Here is an 18933-nt window from a genome sequence, read left to right on the forward strand (position 1 = left end):
ACCTTTGTAATCCTTTTCCCCTTTGATTAGAAGCAAAAAAAGAAAACAAAAAAAACAAAATTACAATTTTCAGATCTACGCACTGGCAAATTTAAAGTAAGATTGAGTATTGGTCTTTATCTGAGATCAAATTTGACATTTGATTATGAGAAAAGTCCAGGCTGCAAAAGAAGAGAGAGACAACGAGGTGGTGTCTCATCAGCTTCCAGCAAGACTAGAGCATTTTATTCCATAGAAACCGGAACGTGTATGAACAACTTACATTACCAGCAGACGATCAGATAGATACACATAAAAACAATCCATTATATTGATGGTTAAATAGAGAATCATAATGCATAATCGACCTTGACACTTGATCCTTGTAGACTTCACATCTTTGAAAGTGTGTAGTCCATCACGTCCACAAGAAAATCTACAACCACAGAGATAGACAATTGCTTGGTTTAGGAAAAAAGAGAAAAGATATAGACAGCTGCTTGGAATAGCAACAAGGCTAAAACAAAAGAAGAAAAAACCAACCAGCATCTTCCTTGGTGAAGCAGAGGGGAGGTGTGATCCTAAATACATTTCCATGAAACCCGCCCTTCCCGACCAGCACTCCCAACTCTGAGATATCAGAGTAAAATTTTATCAATACAAATTAACTGTGTATGTACACACGGAGAGAGAGAGAGAGAGAGAGAGAGAGAGACCTTTCATCTGGTCCATAAGATGTAAAATTTCAGCCTTTGCTGGAGTTTTTAGCTGACGGTCGGTTACGAGTTCAATTCCAAGCATCAAACCTCTTCCCCTCACGTCCCCAATAACTGCATATATATACAAGAGGTCTTATGCAAAGAAGAGAAACAATCAAGAAATTTTTAGATGATGTTCAGATCATGTGATATTTAAAACAAATAGAGAGGAACTATACTTTCGTGCTTGTCCTTAAGGGAAGTAAGACGCTCTTTCAGATATGACCCGACAACGAATGCATTCTGCTGAAGCTTTTCCTTCTCAATTACTCTCAGAACAGCTAAACCACCAGCAGCGCATACAGGGTTTCCCCCAAACGTGTTAAAGTAAGTGCGGTATGTCAAGACCTTTGCAATCTCAGGAGTTGTTACCACTGCACCAATGGGAATGCCATTTCCAATTCCCTGGGGAAACAATAGAAAGAGAAAGCTCAACTTCTGAAACTAAAAGCATTACATACCCAAGCATATAAAGTGCATAAAATTGTCACAGGCAAACACAAATGGGCCTTTTAAAGATCTTCTAAGAATGTCTAGCAGAACTTTTAAGTATTCCGCAGTAGATGAAAAAAGTGCCAAAGTTGGTTTTACTTGAATCTACATTTTCCATCTCTATACTTTGTGCAAACAAGCAATTGGTCTCATACAAGAATTAAGTATGAATGCATCTGGTGCAATGGGGAAGCAGTAAACCATGCACAGGATGTGAAACAAACCAGTGAAGATTGATTTACTCGCATCCCGTGTTTAATGGATTATCATTTGTGGAATCTAACAATTCGATGATATTTAAATGTAGCAGAATTAGGTGGAATAGTAAAGGGGAAGAGAGTCATGCACCTTCTCTATTCACCATCTGAACAGTAGGGATGGTATAATTTGCCAAAGATAAGCTCAGTTTTCCAATGGCAACTCTCTTTCACATCATTTTTATCTCATAACATGACATGTTTAATCAGGTCTTCATTAATAAATACTTTCTATTTTATAAACTAGCACAGCACAGGCAATCTCTCAAAATGATGCTATGCTTGGATATTTCTGTTAACTCCCTAAAAGCATTGGGCAAGGAATGCAAATAGAGGTCAAAGATGATTGGGAAAAGAGGGATGCCAGCGGCGGCCAGGAGGATCTACCTTTGCCATAGTCACAATATCAGGCTCAACATCATGTGCCTCGAAGCCCCAGAAATGACTGCCTGTCCTAGCAAATCCTGACTGAACCTCATCAGCTATACAGAGGCCCCCTGCCTTTCTAATACTACTATAAACAGCTGGCAGGTAACCAGGAGCCAACTCCAGAATCCCACCTACTCCCTGTCAAGCATGAAGCATCCACTTAGAAATGAACAAAATGAACCATCTCTGAGTTAGAATCACACGAAAGCAAGTCTGTGTGTGTGTCCCGTGTGTCTGCGGTTTATTGGCAATATTACCTGTATGGCTTCTGCAATAAATCCAGCTACGCGACCGCAAGTTCCATAGTCAATTATCTCTTGAACATCCTCAGCATATTTTACTCCATCTGAACCAAACACCCCTCGATACTGGTCTGGGTTCAGGGCATGATGAACTCCAATCTGTTGCCATAAACATAGTATCAGCATTAAAAATGAGTGGAAGTTGGATTTTTGCATGTTCATTCTTACAACAATATAACAAGCATTTCTATGCATATATTAAATACTTGGAGACATCTCAGCAAAATGCGAGACTGATTCAATTGTGAAAATATACCTGAACAGTATTGAATTTGTAATTACTTTGAGCAGTAGTACCCATCGTCCCAGCTGCATTCCCATGATACCCGTTTCTAAGTGAAATGATATCATGGCAGCCCGTATACAACCGCGCCATCATCAAAGCCAGTTCGTTAGCTTCAGTCCCAGAATTTGTGAAGAAAACAACCTAAAAGCTCATCCAAGTTCATAAAGCCAGCACAAACATTAACAACGTAAAAAATGGATCATCTAGAGCCAGAAGCCAAGCAATATACCTTGAGATCTCCGGGCAGCTTAGATGCCAGAGCCTCTGCAAAGTCTGCAATGGCATGATTAAGATACAGAACCGTGGAATGCTGCAAGCGCTTTGTTTGGTTAATAATTGCTGCCACCACATCCGGATGACAGTGGCCACAACACACAGTGGCTATTCCACCAAAGGCATCCAGATACCTACGGCCATTTTCGTCATACAAATACTGCATTTTCCCATCAACCAAATTCAACTGTAAAACAAAACAAAAACTTTATCACTGGCATTCCAAGATCACCCACTTGTCCAAATCTCTAAAAAAAAAAAGTAGTATTGATTTGATTTCTATGTATCTACATCTATCTACCAAATTCAACTGTAAAAACAAAACACAAACTTTATCAAATACCAAACATCACTCGCATTCCAAGATCACCCACTCGTATAAATCTCCAAAAAAAAAAAAGGTACTATTCCATTGATTTAGATACATCTAAATCCATCTACCAAATTGAACTGTAAAACAAAACACAAACTTTACCACTACCGAACGCCACTAGCATTCCAAGAGCACCCACTTGTCTGCATCTCCAACAATTAGAATTGCATTTGATTTCTATGTATTTCTATGAGATAAAAGAAGAAAGAATTGAACTTACAGGGTTCTTGAATAAGTGCACTATGGAAGGGCTGAGGTACTCCTTGCGCTTCTTCGAGATCTCAGCTGCAGATGGGCCAGTATAGGGTGGTGGAGTGTAATCGAAGTGGGGCATTTTGGGTATGAGAAAATCATCGTTCTCTTTGAGAGCGCTTTGGGTATGTGAATGGGCTAGCTGGGAGAGGCAGCGATGCCTCGGGTGGTAATTTCTGTGAGATAGTGTGCTTTGGAAGATCCTCTTCATCTTCTCCATAGCCAGAACTTTTGCTCTCTGCATCTTGCAAAAAGGAAGCAAAATTGTGTTTGAGTTGAACGCCCGGTTATCGTGGAAAGTATGACGGATATGTAGATGAGATCAGAGGAGATGAGATGAGAATCATGAGATTACCTATCACCTGTTGGTTACTGGGGGTTCGCCACTTTTCTCTCTATCTAAACTTTCTATGATTTTTTGAATCTTTGATGCACCACGTGTAGAGTTTAATTTCGTTTGTTTTATTATTAAAAATAGACAATGACTAGGATAGTGGAGGGTGTGAAAATTGAAACATGCCAAATCCTAGTAGTTCGTTCATTTAATAGACCATGATTATCTCATTGTCTGCGTACGGTTGGATTCTATCTCTTCTTTGCCTGTGCTCCTTGGACCTGTAATAATGGAAGCTCAAAAGATAAAAGGGACTTAAAACAATTAAAAACAATTATGTTATAAATGAATGTGAAGTCTGACGTTATTTTTTTGTGAGACTTTGATTTGAACTAATTAGACTTAATTTTTATGATGCAATAGCAACCGAGCTCTCTCTTGATTTACATTAATAACTGTTTTTCAATGTCTCCCTCTTTTTGGATTAAACCTTATTGTTAGGGAACTCGCATCCGCTCGCTTGTTAGTTTCTTTGTAACTCTTTCTAGTTGAATAAGAAAAATAAAACCGTCATAGATACCTAAAATATGTTGCATCATCAATACTTAAAATAAAATAAAAAAGACTAAAATATCAACGGCCCTTAGATTGTTGGAAGATGGTCAAACAACTCTTAAGCCTATTTGAGGTTTAATCAACCACCTCTCTTAGTTTGGACGATTTAAACACCCTTATTGGTTAGTTTAAGGATGACCGACCACCTCAAAAATTATTTAAAGGAAATCAATCAACTATGTTGACTGCTTTAGGATAGCTATACAACCCATCAACTATTTACGATTTGGTGAATCAATTCAAAATTGGAAACATGTTACTAGTGGCGTGAAAGAAAATATCATAGCTTTGCAATATAGTTTCTTTGATAAAGACATGGCACGCCCATAATTTTTGCCCTGAGATGGTTTAAAAGATTATATATAATCAAGTGGCATGTGCTGGATTTTTGCATTTCTCAAATGAATAATTCGGGCCACCTATTTCCATAAATAACTTATTGCAAACAACTCTTCAACCCTAAAAGAAATGAGGATAGAGATCTCAACAATTTTATTGTCAAAATTGATTGTAATTCGAGAAACAAATGTGATAGAACACTTGCGAAGCTACTAATAATTCAAATGTGATGATGATACTTGCCCAATACATCTACTATTTCTAACAAAATGTTTTCCTCAGAAGATCATACTGAAGAATGTTAAATTTTCTTTTAGTACCGACATAACTCCAATCACATATTAACACGTGTCCGCAAATTACTCTTTTTCAGAGAAGAGTAACAGATAAAATTGAAAATACATAAGCAGCCATAATTCATTGTCTCAAGGAAGATCCAAGAGAACAAATCGGCAATGTCCATTAAGCACCCTGAATTGCTAGGCCCATGTCAAAAGTCTGTACAAGTTTATATTCCTAAACCTCGAACTCATTAGACTACCTTCCTAACAACTCTTTCAGACTTCGGAGCAGTAATCACAGCATTTTCAAGGGCCAAAATCACAAATCTTTGCAAGAACAAGATTGGTTTTCCATCAAAGCTAATGCTCATTCACAAAAACTATCTCCACCCTTCATCATCATGACCATCATCATCATCATCATCATCAGTATAGTCAAAATCATCACCGCCATAGTTAAAATGATCATCAATCTCAGAGTCATGCTGGTCTAAATCCTCAGGTTTCAAAGATCTATTATTTTCAATCTCACTTTCCTTTTCTGACTCATTTTCTGAGAGTTCTGCATCATCTAACAAGCCATGCTGGTCTAAATCCTCAGATTTCAAAGATCTATTATTTTCACTCTCGCTTTCTTCTGACTCATTTTCTGAGGCTTCGCTACTCTCCACTTCCTCTTCAGATATCTCATCCGGATAATCGTGTCGAGGATTATTTTCAGCTGAGAACCACCATAAAAGAATAAGCAAAAAAAAAAAAAAGAAGAAATGAAGGCATTTTGAATTTAGGAAAGAGAAGGAAGAGAATCTAAAATTACCATTTGAATCATCACTATCATATTCTGATTCGTCAGGCCCATCATAAAAATCGTCCTCATCAACTTGTACACTGAATCAAGGATATATATTAACTTCAGCAAGAAAAAGAATAAGTGGAACTAAACAAATCCAGAATATTTGATACTTACAGAGGAATTGGAACATCTTCATGAGCTATGACCATGTCATCCCTTGTAGTGTAAAAGTCGTATACATAATCATCTGTAGATAATGTATAACACAGATGAAGGATTCACCCAAGTGTAATGAAAAACATAAACAAAAAGAGAGGGTCAGTACTAATATTGAGAAAGAAGGCTTAAATAATAATTAATCTTCAAGAGGATTGACCTAAAGAATAATCAAATTGAACAAAGTTGACACACACACAAAAAAAAAAAGAAGATATTTATTTTCTTGTCTCTTTTAAAGAGAAGATAAATAATTGCTGCAAGAGCTAACAACATCCTCAATCATTATTCTCTCTCGCTCTCTCTCTCTCTCTCTCAATTGATATCGGTTTAAGCTGAAGACAGAAAAGCATATAGAAAGTAAATAAAAGTTGCTGATGAAATGACCTTGTTCGGACATGCTAACATGCAAGTCAGATTCAATCTCTGAAGCAGCAGCTGGAATGAACTCTCTTAGTAGAGGCAGATAACTAGACAAAAGCCTCTGATCCTCCAAAGATATATCCCTGCAATAAGATTAGAGGGGTGATCGTTATCAACAATAATTTTGCAAATATAACCTGACAAGGAATTTCGTGATGACAAAACTTACTCCTGTTGTTGCACCTTATTGGATCTTTCCTCAACATCAACTCGAACAACATCATAAAACCGACACATTTCATCTAATGCTTTATTATGTGTTTCCTCTTTGTTTCCTCTTCTGCTCCTCCATATTTGTTCAAACCGAGCATTTTTTGCTAAGACCTAAAAGAAGAAAGAAGATGAAATATAGTCTGGAAAAGGAATTTAGAAATAAAAGTTTCACCAAGTACACATTAAATTGCTGATTTTACCAAAATTGAATCATTTACAGAAACCATAGAATAGATCCATATACACTAGGAATAAACTCTTTTGGATAAAAACTACAGCCAAAAGGGGTTGTAAGGTGCTGAGGTCCAGGATCAAATTTATCTCAAAACCAATTGTGACCAAAGCTTCCATCTATGATGAGCACAAGCTGAACCATGGAGCTTGGTGATTTTTGAGTAGTAAGGAGCCAAACAGGTCAAGTAATGTTCTGCGAGAACTTGGTTAGAGCACTTAACAAGCTCTAACATAAAAGTTCAACTTATTCCATTGATTTTGTAAATTATCTCAACAACCCTCCACCAAGCGAATCTCAAGTCAAGACATTGAAGCATATAAATGTCATTCTTTGTCCCATGAAAACAATGGTGCAAGAAGACTATACACATGCCATCCTAGTGCCTCCTTATAACTTTAGACTAAAAAAACTGGAAGCTACATACATACTCTTGTGCAACTCAAGGAGGTTGTTGTCCCAACATATGGTTAGGGGTACTAATGTGTTATATGGTTCCATCATAGCATTGAGTGCACACCTAGGAAGAGAAACAAAATAGAATTGTAGGAAGCCAGGTACTTAAAGTATGTCAACAAATACAAAGATGAATTTATGGCTACCACTTGTCTAAATAATTATCCCTTAGTAGTCCTATGTAGCCTAGACCCCAAACATCATTGAGGAGTGGCATGTCTTCCTGGTTCCTCTCGTCATTTCATGCACTGAATGAAGATGCTAATAGAACATGAAGCATTTTTGTACATTTATCCTAAGGAAATCAAACATTATATGAAAAATAATCCAAATGCATGTAATATCAATAAAAAAAATTATTATAAAGTCTCATCAAAATAGGCCTTTGGCCTTATCACTATTTTATGAAATCCAGACAAGTCTCTTAATCTGAACAAATTGTCACATGAATCAAATTGATAAAGATCTCACAAAGAAACTACCAGAGCAGTTACAATTGCATGGTTCTAACATGAAAGGCAGATGCAACTTAAAGAGCCGTCTGACAATACTTACTATTAAAAAAATCAAATTGAACTATAGAATACATGGACAATGAGAAATACGAATAAATGGACAACGAGAAATACTGCAAAATGATCACCTAACAAGGTCAACACGATTCATAACGAACTTTAACACATATCATCATCTCAAGAATAGAAAGAAAAAAGATGTCATTTATAGTACATATGTACATGTTACTGAAAGTCCTAGATGCAAGTACCATTTCAATTTTATTGAATGTCCACAAATGGACTTGATGCAAGTAATAATTAAATATACATGTGCGTATTCTGCTGTGTAAAATACCTCCTGTTCTTGTCTGGCTTTAGATAACAGCTGACCTTGTCTCTGCTAAACAATAGACAGGAAGTGAAAAAGTGTTACAATAAAGGAAAGTAATTAAACTCTTTAAACATATTTGAGACAGTGAGCTAAAGCATGGTTCCATGTGATGTGATCTGTGTGTCCTAGAGAGAGAGAGCTTACATTTTCCTTTTTAAAAGTGCGCTTTCGCTCCTCAAAATTTGTTTTACCTTCAGATGCATCAACGGAATTGGGCTCCTAAAGCAACAGTGAAGTAAGACACCATCATCCATATTCTTAAGAACTTAAGACAAATGAGAATTGCACAACATGGTTTTGCACAAGAAAAAACTAACTTCCTATAAGCGGGAAAAAGAATGCAATTCAAGCAGCATGCTTTGACACAACAGTGTGGAGCACATGAAATGAACAGAATTGTAGAAGAAGAGAACTAGGCCCACATGTCACTCACACGAAAACGAAAAACTCAATATTTATAAAGAATTAGTCAAGACAAAAAAGCTACTAATGCACAAAAACACGGCACAATTATGTTATGCATGCAAGACAAAAGGCAAAATGTAAAATTTCTTTTCTACTATTCAATATTTATTCTCCAACAAACTCAAGTCCTTTGCTGAACAAAAGGTTTATGAACCCAATTGTTTCACATTCTCAGCAAGAAGACAAGAATAACAAATATAACCTCAGATTTCCACTGAAACAGACACTAATCATCATTCCTTTCAGCATAGAAGCACTCATCGATAGCTTCAAAGTCTCATCAAGACAAGACATCAAAAGAAAACCCCATATACAAAACTTGAACAAAATCAAACTATGATGATGAAACCATGACAACTTCATTTCAGCTTACGCTGATTAACAAAAGTAAATAAAACCCATCATTTAGTTAAGACACAAACTGCCGTACTGACCACAAATGACTGGACAACATCAATGGCCGTCTCAGAGCTTCTTACTGTCTCCACATGCTGTACCAAAACCTTCTTAGTCTTGAATTCCTCTAACACACAAAAAAAATAAAAAATAAACAAACTCAAATTTTCCCCATAAATAAATATATAAAAGAATTAAGAAAAATGGATGACTGTAAAATTAATTTGATTAGGATTGCCAAATTCTAATTCTCCTCATAAGTTCCAAATAGTGCAGTTTTTACAATCCGTTAGCAACCACTGCTTCAAAATGGTTTATTAAATACTCAATTCGACAATAACAATGCACTAAGCAAATCCCTAGTTTTCGTTATCCCAAACAAAAATCAAGTCCAAGGAATCGAAATGCGAGTGGAAAACGACTAAAGTAAATACCTTTCCTAGATGAATCAGAGATTGATAAATTCTCAAAATCTAACAACGGACGCTTCAGCGGTCTCTCACTGATTTCAAGCCCTAGATTACACCAAGCATCCACATATATAAACCCAAGTTTCAATTTTTATGAACCAAATTTGAAGGGATTGGAATTGAGAAATCGAAGGGAAACCCTAACTCACATAAAGCGTCGAGACGAGACTGAGAGGCTTTGCGCTTAACCCTGACGACCACCGGCTTGTCGTCGTCTGCGGATTTTGGCGGAGAACAAGAGCTTTCGCCGACGGTCGTCATGTTTAGAGAGCTGCACTTCAGAGGTCTGCAACGAGGTAGAGTGCTTGGAGCTCTGGAGCGAAGGACACGTCACACACCGTCTAAAAAATTCCTCTAAACAAACGGTCGCAAATATATACAAGGGGTTCGTGATCGCGTGAAATACTTTATTGCACACGATGGAATACCTTCAATCTGGGCCATTGATTTTAAAATAAACGGCTGATAAAGAGCAGCATATTGAAGAGACAAAAAAGGGGTGGCGTGCAAGTCACCTGAGGATCAAATGGGTGGTTTGGCCTTTCCAAAGGCCACATTGGGAGGCCATAAGAGGCGGTCAAGTCACCGGCCGCATGATTACTTCGGCCATTCAGCCAATTTGAGGGTGGTTCGTATCAAGGGGTGAATCGACCATCCCACTGTCTTTGAGATAGTTAAACCATTTTTTTTTTGTCACAAAAGTAATTCTACCCCAAAAGAGCATCTTGAGAATTCTTAAGGAATATGGTATCCTAACCAATAAATTGTTTAAATAATAGTAATGTTATATATATATCACATCTATGTTACAATATTGATGTGTTCGTCCTAACTTTCAATCAATTGGTGATTATTACTTCTTTAACAATGACATGTTCGAAAGGTTAGTGAGGATTACCCGATCAACATTGTGATATAACTATAAAATAAAAATGAAGTTTCTAGCATTACTCCTCGTCTCAAATATTTGTCGCCTTAACAACCTAAAATGTTACCTCTATAATTATCCTTTATAAGAAAACAAATATTTATAACAAAAATAATTTGTGATCATAGGAGTCCACTAGCCATTACATTCCTAAAATGGTTGGCCCTCCCTTGGTCTAATTTATATCCTTCTGGCTCTAGAGGGGCCGTTCCTGGAATGCTTACCGATGCTTGGTCGGTTTCAATATGGCCCATCAAGACATTGAATTCAAGATTGTATTGACTAGAATTGAAATACCTGCAAAAAAATAAATAAATAAATAAGAGTAAACAAATAAATAAATCCTCTTCTAATTTTCATTGTACCCTGGATGGCTTTTGTTTTGCTTCATGTTAAGTGAAAATGCTGGGTTTAGCAGGTGAGATTTAGCGGGTGGAATCGATTGTGCATCAATTTATTAGGGTCGATCTGCACGCTAGAACTGGACTGAAGCTAAAATTACCGACTTCAAATAACAAAGAAATTATTTCTCTTAATGTTACCTATCTAGAAAGTAAAGCAAAGCTAAAGACATGAAAATTATTATTTTTCTTTCTTTCTTTCTTGTAAGATCGAAAATTATGAAACGAAAATGTGATTTATAACATTAGTCTAATTATATCATCATCACGTGATTAGTTTGGCGAACTACCCAATGTCTACACCAAATATCACGGCCATTTGCAAATGTCAAAACCACAAAGTAAGGCATTTAATGAAAGCAATGTCTATGACTCTACTATGAAGGAATTGTACGAGTCTAGGAGAAATAAGGGTTCCATTATATATAGATAGTACATTGTTCATGGAAGTACCTACTAGTTCGGTGTTTAATACATAATCTTAAGAATATTTACTCTGATTCTTCTTTTATCTTTCTTCATCTTTTTTGTTTTTGAAAAAAAAAAAAAAAAAAAAAAAAATCAGCTATTGAATTCGTAGGATTCATACATTCACTTAAGTGAGTCATACAAATTAATGGTCGATATTAGGGGGGGAAAAAAAGTACAGAATTATCTAAATCTATTGGGTAAGTTAGAAACAACCCTTGTCAGGAATACCAGTTTGAACATTATTTGTTTCATTAAATAGTTAAGATTTAAAGTTCTTTTGTACTTCAACATTGTCTACTTAAAAACTAGCAAAAATTTAATAATAAAATTAAGGGTTAATAACTTTTTTTAGTATCTCAGTTTTCACTTTTTTATTTTTTTTTCTCCTAAGTTAAAAAATAGGACAAATCTAGTACCCAACCTATGAAAAAAGACAAAATTAATACCTCTGTTAGTTCTGTCAGTCCCAATTAACGAAATATACACATGTCACTCCCATAATACGCCACGTGTCCTAAATTTTATGGGGTGCGTCAACCCCACCACAGTTTCCATCTGCTGTACGGTGCAGAGGGAAGTGAAGCAGTAGAACTGGACCAGACCCCTATGAATGCTATTCTCTCTCCAACCAAATTTATGGTCTGTCTCCCTGCCACCCTCATTCATTGCTTCTGTTGGGCCTTCAGTTCCCATTTGCAAATCCACACACTCTCCCTCCACTACTTTCTCAACACCAAACCGTAGTTCATTGTCCCCACAAAGCAAAGCCACAGCATTGAGCGAGACGAAGCTGATGTTACTAATCTCAAAGGCACCACAACACGCCGAATCCAGTCCTGGGAAATTGCCAGCGACCCACTTAACCATTTTCACATTCAACCCTCTACAATCTCCGACGTCCCTGTCACCGAGAAAGACATGAAAGGGAAGACCCAGAAACGGGCCTAACAGTCCCTGAAACTGGTGGACCACAGAAACCCATTTCCCTCTTGTTAACTCTGAACCTCTAGCCGAAACATCTCCCAAAACTAGCAGCATATCAGGCCTAACACTTTCGAACGATTTCTGGTGAGCATATTAGCAAATTTCAGAAATCAATACATCAATTTCAAAGAAGAAAATTCAACATGGAAAGCTTGGAACTGGTCTCTAAAATTACACGAAAGAACTTAGACATGTAATAGTGTCTGAAATAAAAATAAATTCTTGGCAGCTCGCGTTTTTTTTTTTTTTTTTTTTTTAATTTTTAATTATTTTTACTTTTTAGGACACGTAGCGTATTATGGGAGTGACACGTGAAAATTTCATTAAGTAGGACTGACGGAACTAATTAACAGAAATATTAATTTTGTCTTTTCTCATAGGTTCGGTATTAGATTTGTCCCGTTTTAAAACTTACGGGGAAAAAAATAACAAAGTAAAAACTGAGGTATCAAAAAAGTTATTAACCCTAAAATTAAATCCAATGTGAAGCTAATATCTAAAAGTAGATAAAGACAACCTTAGTCTATGTTTAAGGCCTGGGCTTACCCAGGGCCGGCTCAATGGCTAGGCCATTGAGGCGGTTGCTTAGGGCTCCCAATTATGAAGGCTCAAAAAATTTTTTAATAAGGCCTAAAATTTTTTTTAATTTTATTTTAATTTAAGGCATAATATATATATATATATATATATATATATATATATATTAAATAAGGTCCAAAATTTTTTCTCATAAAAAGTTTAGGCCTCTAAAATAAGGCCTCAGTATAATAAGCCCATTGTAAAATAAGATCAATTAACCCAAAAAAACAAATATGCCACATCAATTTTGTTGGGCAACTAATTAAAAGTTAAACTTAAAAGTCATGAAACAACAATGAGAATGAAAATAATAATAATATTATAAGAATATAATAATATTATTAAAATAAATATTATTTAATTAATATTTAAATATTAAAAAAAATAAGGTCCAACTTCAAAATTTCGCCTAAAGCCCCCAAATACATTGAGCCGCCCCTGGGCTTACCATCCTCAATGGGTAACTCAATCGGCTGGAGATTATGCCTCACGAATCTCCCTCTCTCTTCTTGTGCAAACATGTTAAAAAAAAAAAAAAAAGGCGGCCGGGCTTACCAAGTAGCATACGTACATGGTACACTAGAATGCTCATACGAAAATATTAAAAGTCAAAAGTTTTTCTAAATGAGAAATGCTACTCAACAATTACAAGTATTTATCTCTAAACATTCTTATTTACGTGGCACATTCACATCGATAAGAAAACAAAAGAAGAAAACAACAAAGAAAGTACTAGAAGATAAATACCTAAGAATCTTAAGTAACATTTCAGATGCATGTATACATGAATTTCAATTTTAAGGTCAAATTGTTAGATCTCATTTCAAAGTGCATGGACCCATTGTGCCGATATCTCAGAATTACCTGACTGGTGACTGCCCTATACATTGTATCATGGATGATGTCAATTAAAATAAAGCAGAGTCTCTTTCTATCTCATACCCAAATATTAAAGCAATTACATCATCAAAGAGATGGCATTTTCCTTATTTCAGATGAACATATCAAAGAAATAATGGTAAAGTATGGAAACAATAAACAAGTCCAAAAAAAATTTAATTTGATTCCTTTCTGTTCTGATATTTTTTCACTGTATACAGGGGTAAGTTTTAAATATCCCATTTTACACGCAAGACAAACCCTGAGCTTGTCATAATCAACTTATAAATTCAATTAAATCCTCAACCTTTACATAAATTGTTTTAATTTAGTTTATAAAATTATCATACGTGTCTTTTAAGTTATAGCATGCAATCGAAAAACACATTTAAAAAAATAAAAAATAAAATTAAAAAGGGTAGGCGGGATAGACTATAGTAACACATTCATTAGGCGTGGTTCCAGTCGATTGAGCTACCTGTTGGAGACAATTCTATATGATTTTTAAAATCACTAATAGATTAAAATTCGATAATGATTATTTCAAATTTAATGCTAATTTTAAAAGTCACATTAAATTTGGAAAGATTCAAGGAAGACAAGTACTCCCTTACAGATTCAAGGAATTTAATGATGAAACATGGTTTATTAAATTCTTTGAGGATAGCTTCTTCATTAAATTTCTTCATTAAAGGCTGAAAACATGGCTTATTTTAAACGCTTAGATGAAATGAATAGCTGAGATTTATGAATTTAAGAATTTCAAATTTTAAAAAAATTCTAGGAGATCTCAATTCCTTCCTTCTAGCATTACTCATTTTTTACGACAATTAAACAAAATCCATTCTAATTTATTGAGTTTGGCCTCACTCTAAATCCCAGTACTACCCTCTACTCTCTATTATCTTCCTTTTCCAAACCCTCACATTGATATGCTCTAATAACTCACTCACACCCACACAAAAATACCATTAATGGCGAAGGTGGTGGTAGACAAGAGACCACATTTTAACTTGCGCAGCCACACCGAGGATCGTGTCATTCTCTTCGCCAGCACCGATCCGAATCCGTTTCACACACACCCCCACCCTCACCCTCACCCTCACCCTCACCTCCATGCATGTCCCTTTCACAATTTGCTAACAATCAGGCGCCCAACCGACCCTTATAAATTCTCAGCGGTGAGCGTGGCTCAAACCATTTCCCTCCTCCCCACCCACCATGTCTTCATCAAGATCTCTTCAATGGCTAAGCCTTGTGGGAATCATATGGCTCCAATCCATAAACGGAACGAACACAAACTTTCCCGCTTATTCTTCCCAGCTCAAGCACCTCCTTTCCATCTCCCAACTGCAACTCAACAACCTCGCCTTCGCCTCCGACGCCGGAAAACTCCTAGGTTGGTTTTCCGGCGTCGCCGCCGTTTACCTACCCCTTTGGCTAGTTCTCCTCATAGGCTCTTCTCTCAGTTTGCTTGGTTACGGCTTGCAATATCTTTTTGTAACAAACCAAATCTCTTCTCTCTCATATGGCCATATTTTTTTCCTCACTGTTATAGCAGGAAACAGTATTTGTTGGATCAACACCGTCTCTTACGCTGTTGCCATACGAAACTTCCCGTCCGATCGCCAGGTTGTCGTGGGGTTAACAACTAGCTACATAGGATTAAGTGCAAAGGTTTACACAGATATTGTAGATGCTGTTTTTCCTCCTTCACCCCATGAAAGAGCTAAAGCCTATCTTCTTCTCAACTCTCTTTTACCTGTTATAATTTGTGCAATAGTTGCACCCCTCGTCAGAGAAGTTGATGTTGGAAGGCCTAGAGACATGAAAATTGGGTTCATTGCAATGTTTGTGATAACAATGGCTACTGGGGTCTACGCTGTAATCAGTAGTTTGGCGTCGATTTCAGGTAAATTATCGTCATGGAGTCATGTCATTGGTATTGGCGTGTTCTTATTGGCTCCATTAGTTATTCCGGTTGCAGAAAAAATCATGGAATTGGTAAGAAAATATTGGTATATAAGTACAGAAAGAAAAGTGTATCATTTTACTATAGATGAGAGTGAAGGTAGTAGTACTGTAGTAGAGAGAATGGAGAATGGAGTGAAAGAGAGAGAGGAAGCTGGTGAAGTTTGTGATGAGGTTGGTATTATTAAAGAGGAGATTGGAGTGAAGGTGATGGTAAAGAGACTGGATTTCTGGTTATATTTTTTTGTGTATTTGTTTGGTGCGACACTTGGCATAGTGTTTTTGAATAACTTGGGACAGATAGCTGAATCTCGTGGGTATTCAGGAACATCTTCTTTGGTCTCTTTGTCTTCTTCATTTGGGTTCTTTGGACGTCTCATGCCTTCCCTATTGGACTACTACTTCTCAAGGTAACTATCTCTTTTTCATCTCTATCAAATTTACTCATTAATTAGGGGGCATTTGTTGGTGCATGCATTACCTAATCTATTTAATGCAAATAATGTGCATATATAAATGTGTTGGTTGATATAAATTCTAGTGTAAACTAGCTTACTTGAATGACCTTTTTATCTGCCCCAATTTTGGGTAATATGGGCAGAGAGACCCTAAAGGTAGAGGAATTAGGATCCTCTCAAATTTAAATAAATTTGAGACTATCTAGTTAGTCATAGTGTAAATGTATTTTTGTTAAAAGTGAAAAGACAAAAATACCCCTCCACTATAACTGTAAATGAACTGAAAATGATCTTGTTCTAAGGTCGAAGTGCTTGGACTGCATGTCCGGTGGGCCCTGTACTCTGGGTTGTTTGGGCAACTTAGAACCTGAGATCTCCTTTGATAACATTTTTTTATTTCTCTTTTCAAAACAAAAACATTAATAGTCCAAAACACCAAATTAACATTTAAAAACTACTTTTATATTTATGTCCCATCGGAAGATGTTTTTCAAACAAAAAACATCTAAAAAAAAAAACATTAACAAACAAACAGAGCCAATAACATTTATATATGTACAAGATTGTAATTTTGAGTTTGGTTTGAATTGTCCAGGACCAAGCACGTGATTTCAAGACCAGCTTCAATTGTGGCATTAATGGGTCCAACAGCAGGAGCATTCTTCTTCCTTGTCAACAAAGCCAACCTTTCCCTCAACATCAGTACTGCCGTCATAGGAGTGTGTAGCGGGGCAATTACTTCCATAGCTGTATCCACAACCACCGAGTTGTTTGGGACAAAAAATTTCTCCATAAATCATAATGTTGTGGTTGCAAATATCCCAATAGGATCCTTTGTTTTTGGCTACCTGGCAGCTCTTCTTTATCACAAGGAAGGAAATGGAGATGGCAAGTGCATGGGGATGGAATGCTACAGGGAGACCTTCATCATCTGGGGTTCATTTTGTTTTTTTGGAACTTTTTTAGCTTTAGCTCTCTATGTTAGAACTAGAAAGCTTTATTTGCGAAAAGTATAAGATAATATATATATAATCCATATATAATTCCAATGACATATACTAATTCTAGCCATATAATTGAAGAAAAACAATGATTTAATTAACTCTAAAGGCTATAGGCATCAGTGTATAGGACAAGTGTACGTTGGATTATGCTCATGGTGATCAGTAAATGCTTTTACTTTTATTAATTAATAGAGTTTTTATTGCCATTCATTTTTCTATCGAGTATGATTTTTCTTTTTCTTTTTTATTTTTTATTTTTTATATTTTTTATAATTGATTATTTAAATTGCAATTCGAGCAATTTTACATAAAGAGAGCAAGTGCGATTATCCCACGTATCCTGAAATGTTTTAAGTGTATACATGATATAGCTTTTTTGTTTGAAACAAGGGAATCACATACTTGCTTTGTTGAAGGTAAATTGGTTACGGAATTTTTAATAAGAGTATATTAATATACATAATTGAACATAACTCTAACCCAAAAATTTAAGTTAATGGGCTAAGAAATATAAAAGAAAATAATGTTTAATATACCTAAGTGGACCTTAACCTATTAACTTAGGCTTTTGGACTAGAGTTGTGTTTAACTATGTATATTAATGTACTTTGGGTAAAAATTTTATAATCGCTTTATCTCCCAACAAATGGTATCGGAGCCATGCTTACTTTCCTGGGACGGATGTCTGGACGCGTCGGGTTTAGAGTTATGTCTCCATCCGTAACTCTTGGCGTGAGACACTCTTGAAAATGTAAAAGGACTCACAAGCGAGGGAGAGTTGGGTCAATGTGAAGAGGCTTACAAGTGAGGGGGAGATTGTTGTGAGTACATTTGTGAGTGTTGTGTCCCACGTTGAAAAAATATAAAAAAAAAAAAAAAAAAAAAATAGTACTTAATATATCTAAGTGGACCTTACCCCATTAACTTAAGCTTTTAAGTTAGAGTTGTGTTCAATTATGTATATTATGTATAGTTTGACAATGTTGTGAAAATCGTTGTCATGTATTAGGTGTCATGGTTGTTTTCACTTTTCGCCGAACATAATTTAACATCATTCTGATGTAAAATTGACATCATTCTGGTATGCAGTATCATACATTCATACTATCATTGGTGAATTGCCCATTGCCTTTTTTTTATGGTTATCCTCTACTGCCCATTGCCCGTTTGTATGGGAAACTATTGACTTGGAAGAGAATGATGATGCTGACATGACATGACATTCACGCATCGCCGTATTCCTCATACAATCATGATATACGATAAGGACAACAATGGTTTTTTTTTTTTTTTTTCAATGGAGCTCGTATGCAATAAGGATTTTCTAACTATTTTCTTTTCAAATTGTTCTTGACGAGAATCTTAGCCACGAGGTTTATTTGTCTAAATAAATAGTTCAACAGTTTAAATTTTATACTTATTACCTCGTCATGATTCATACACGAAAACAAATTACCACAAACGAGCCACTTATTAATTAATTAATAATCAAGTTGGGGGAAATGATGGTGCAGCTGGAAGTTATGTTTATTAGAGCATAAAATTAGATGGATGGATGTATAGAAAGCAAGTAGCTATAAAGTTATCTTGATGTAAGGATGATGAGTGGGTTGGATCATGCTTAATTAATACATGTTACTATCAAACTAAAAATATCCGGCTTCGATTCTGTGCTCCTCCAGCCTACAGGTGTTCGGCTTAAACAAGTCTCATCACCTTTTAATTAATTACCCTTG

General features: G+C 35.9%; 3 protein-coding genes and 1 pseudogene across 6 annotated transcripts; 1 reads left to right on the forward strand and 3 right to left on the reverse strand.

Moving 5' to 3' along the window:
• Positions 1 to 88: 88 nt before the first annotated feature.
• LOC132164578 (alanine--glyoxylate aminotransferase 2 homolog 2, mitochondrial-like) lies at positions 89 to 3827 on the reverse strand. Of its 3 annotated transcripts, none has more exons than XM_059575110.2 (10): positions 3757 to 3827; positions 3370 to 3639; positions 2733 to 2963; positions 2474 to 2644; positions 2173 to 2316; positions 1874 to 2053; positions 917 to 1142; positions 696 to 809; positions 523 to 609; positions 89 to 415 (listed from the first exon to the last, which is right to left on the reverse strand). In XM_059575110.2, the coding sequence occupies exons 2-10, from the start codon at positions 3619 to 3621 to the stop codon at positions 372 to 374; spliced, it is 1449 nt and encodes a 482-aa protein (XP_059431093.2). In that variant the 5' UTR covers positions 3622 to 3639; positions 3757 to 3827; the 3' UTR covers positions 89 to 371. The 3 variants fall into 3 exon arrangements, with proteins under 3 accessions (XP_059431093.2, XP_059431092.2, XP_059431091.2); XM_059575109.2 differs by having other exon boundaries at positions 3370 to 3645; positions 3757 to 3809; XM_059575108.2 differs by lacking the exon at positions 3757 to 3827 and having other exon boundaries at positions 3370 to 3749.
• Positions 3828 to 4981: 1154 nt separating this feature from the next.
• On the reverse strand, positions 4982 to 9866 carry RDM4 (RNA-directed DNA methylation 4). Of its 2 annotated transcripts, none has more exons than XM_059575179.2 (10): positions 9672 to 9866; positions 9487 to 9567; positions 9091 to 9179; positions 8336 to 8410; positions 8156 to 8197; positions 6572 to 6726; positions 6367 to 6485; positions 5938 to 6010; positions 5788 to 5858; positions 4982 to 5691 (listed from the first exon to the last, which is right to left on the reverse strand). In XM_059575179.2, exons 1-10 carry the CDS (start codon positions 9781 to 9783, stop codon positions 5351 to 5353), a joined length of 1158 nt encoding a protein of 385 aa, XP_059431162.2. In that variant the 5' UTR covers positions 9784 to 9866; the 3' UTR covers positions 4982 to 5350. The 2 variants fall into 2 exon arrangements, with proteins under 2 accessions (XP_059431162.2, XP_059431161.2); XM_059575178.2 differs by having other exon boundaries at positions 8156 to 8200.
• A 1970-nt stretch (positions 9867 to 11836) lies between these two features.
• LOC132163187 (uncharacterized) lies at positions 11837 to 13781 on the reverse strand (annotated as a pseudogene).
• A 932-nt stretch (positions 13782 to 14713) lies between these two features.
• On the forward strand, positions 14714 to 17411 carry LOC132164102 (Major facilitator superfamily protein). Its single transcript, XM_059574521.2, has 2 exons — positions 14714 to 16145; positions 16789 to 17411. Exons 1-2 carry the CDS (start codon positions 14986 to 14988, stop codon positions 17207 to 17209), a joined length of 1581 nt encoding a protein of 526 aa, XP_059430504.1. The 5' UTR covers positions 14714 to 14985; the 3' UTR covers positions 17210 to 17411.
• Positions 17412 to 18933: the final 1522 nt, after the last annotated feature.

Source organism: Corylus avellana, chromosome 8 (assembly GCF_965113065.1).
Source record: "Corylus avellana chromosome 8, dhCorAvel1.hap1.2, whole genome shotgun sequence".
NCBI classification, from domain to species: Eukaryota; Viridiplantae; Streptophyta; class Magnoliopsida; order Fagales; family Betulaceae; genus Corylus; species Corylus avellana.

What these genes read in the sequence shown, in the direction of transcription:
- LOC132164578 (XM_059575109.2), bottom strand. Translation starts at nt 3,645, where the DNA reads ATGCAGAGAGCAAAAGTTCTGGCTATGGAGAAGATGAAGAGGATCTTC. An exon ending in TGCACTTATTCAAGAACCCT is followed by an intron (nt 2,964 to 3,369) that starts GTAAGTTCAATT and finishes TTTGTTTTACAG; the next exon opens with TTGAATTTGGTTGATGGGAA. An exon ending in TCTTATGGACCAGATGAAAG is followed by an intron (nt 610 to 695) that starts GTCTCTCTCTCT and finishes CTGATATCTCAG; the next exon opens with AGTTGGGAGTGCTGGTCGGG.
- RDM4 (XM_059575178.2), bottom strand. Translation starts at nt 9,783, where the DNA reads ATGACGACCGTCGGCGAAAGCTCTTGTTCTCCGCCAAAATCCGCAGAC. An exon ending in GCACTTTTAAAAAGGAAAAT is followed by an intron (nt 8,201 to 8,335) that starts GTAAGCTCTCTC and finishes TCTATTGTTTAG; the next exon opens with CAGAGACAAGGTCAGCTGTT. An exon ending in TGATAGTGATGATTCAAATG is followed by an intron (nt 5,692 to 5,787) that starts GTAATTTTAGAT and finishes GGTGGTTCTCAG; the next exon opens with CTGAAAATAATCCTCGACAC.
- LOC132164102 (XM_059574521.2), top strand. Translation starts at nt 14,986, where the DNA reads ATGTCTTCATCAAGATCTCTTCAATGGCTAAGCCTTGTGGGAATCATA. An exon ending in TTGGACTACTACTTCTCAAG is followed by an intron (nt 16,146 to 16,788) that starts GTAACTATCTCT and finishes TGAATTGTCCAG; the next exon opens with GACCAAGCACGTGATTTCAA.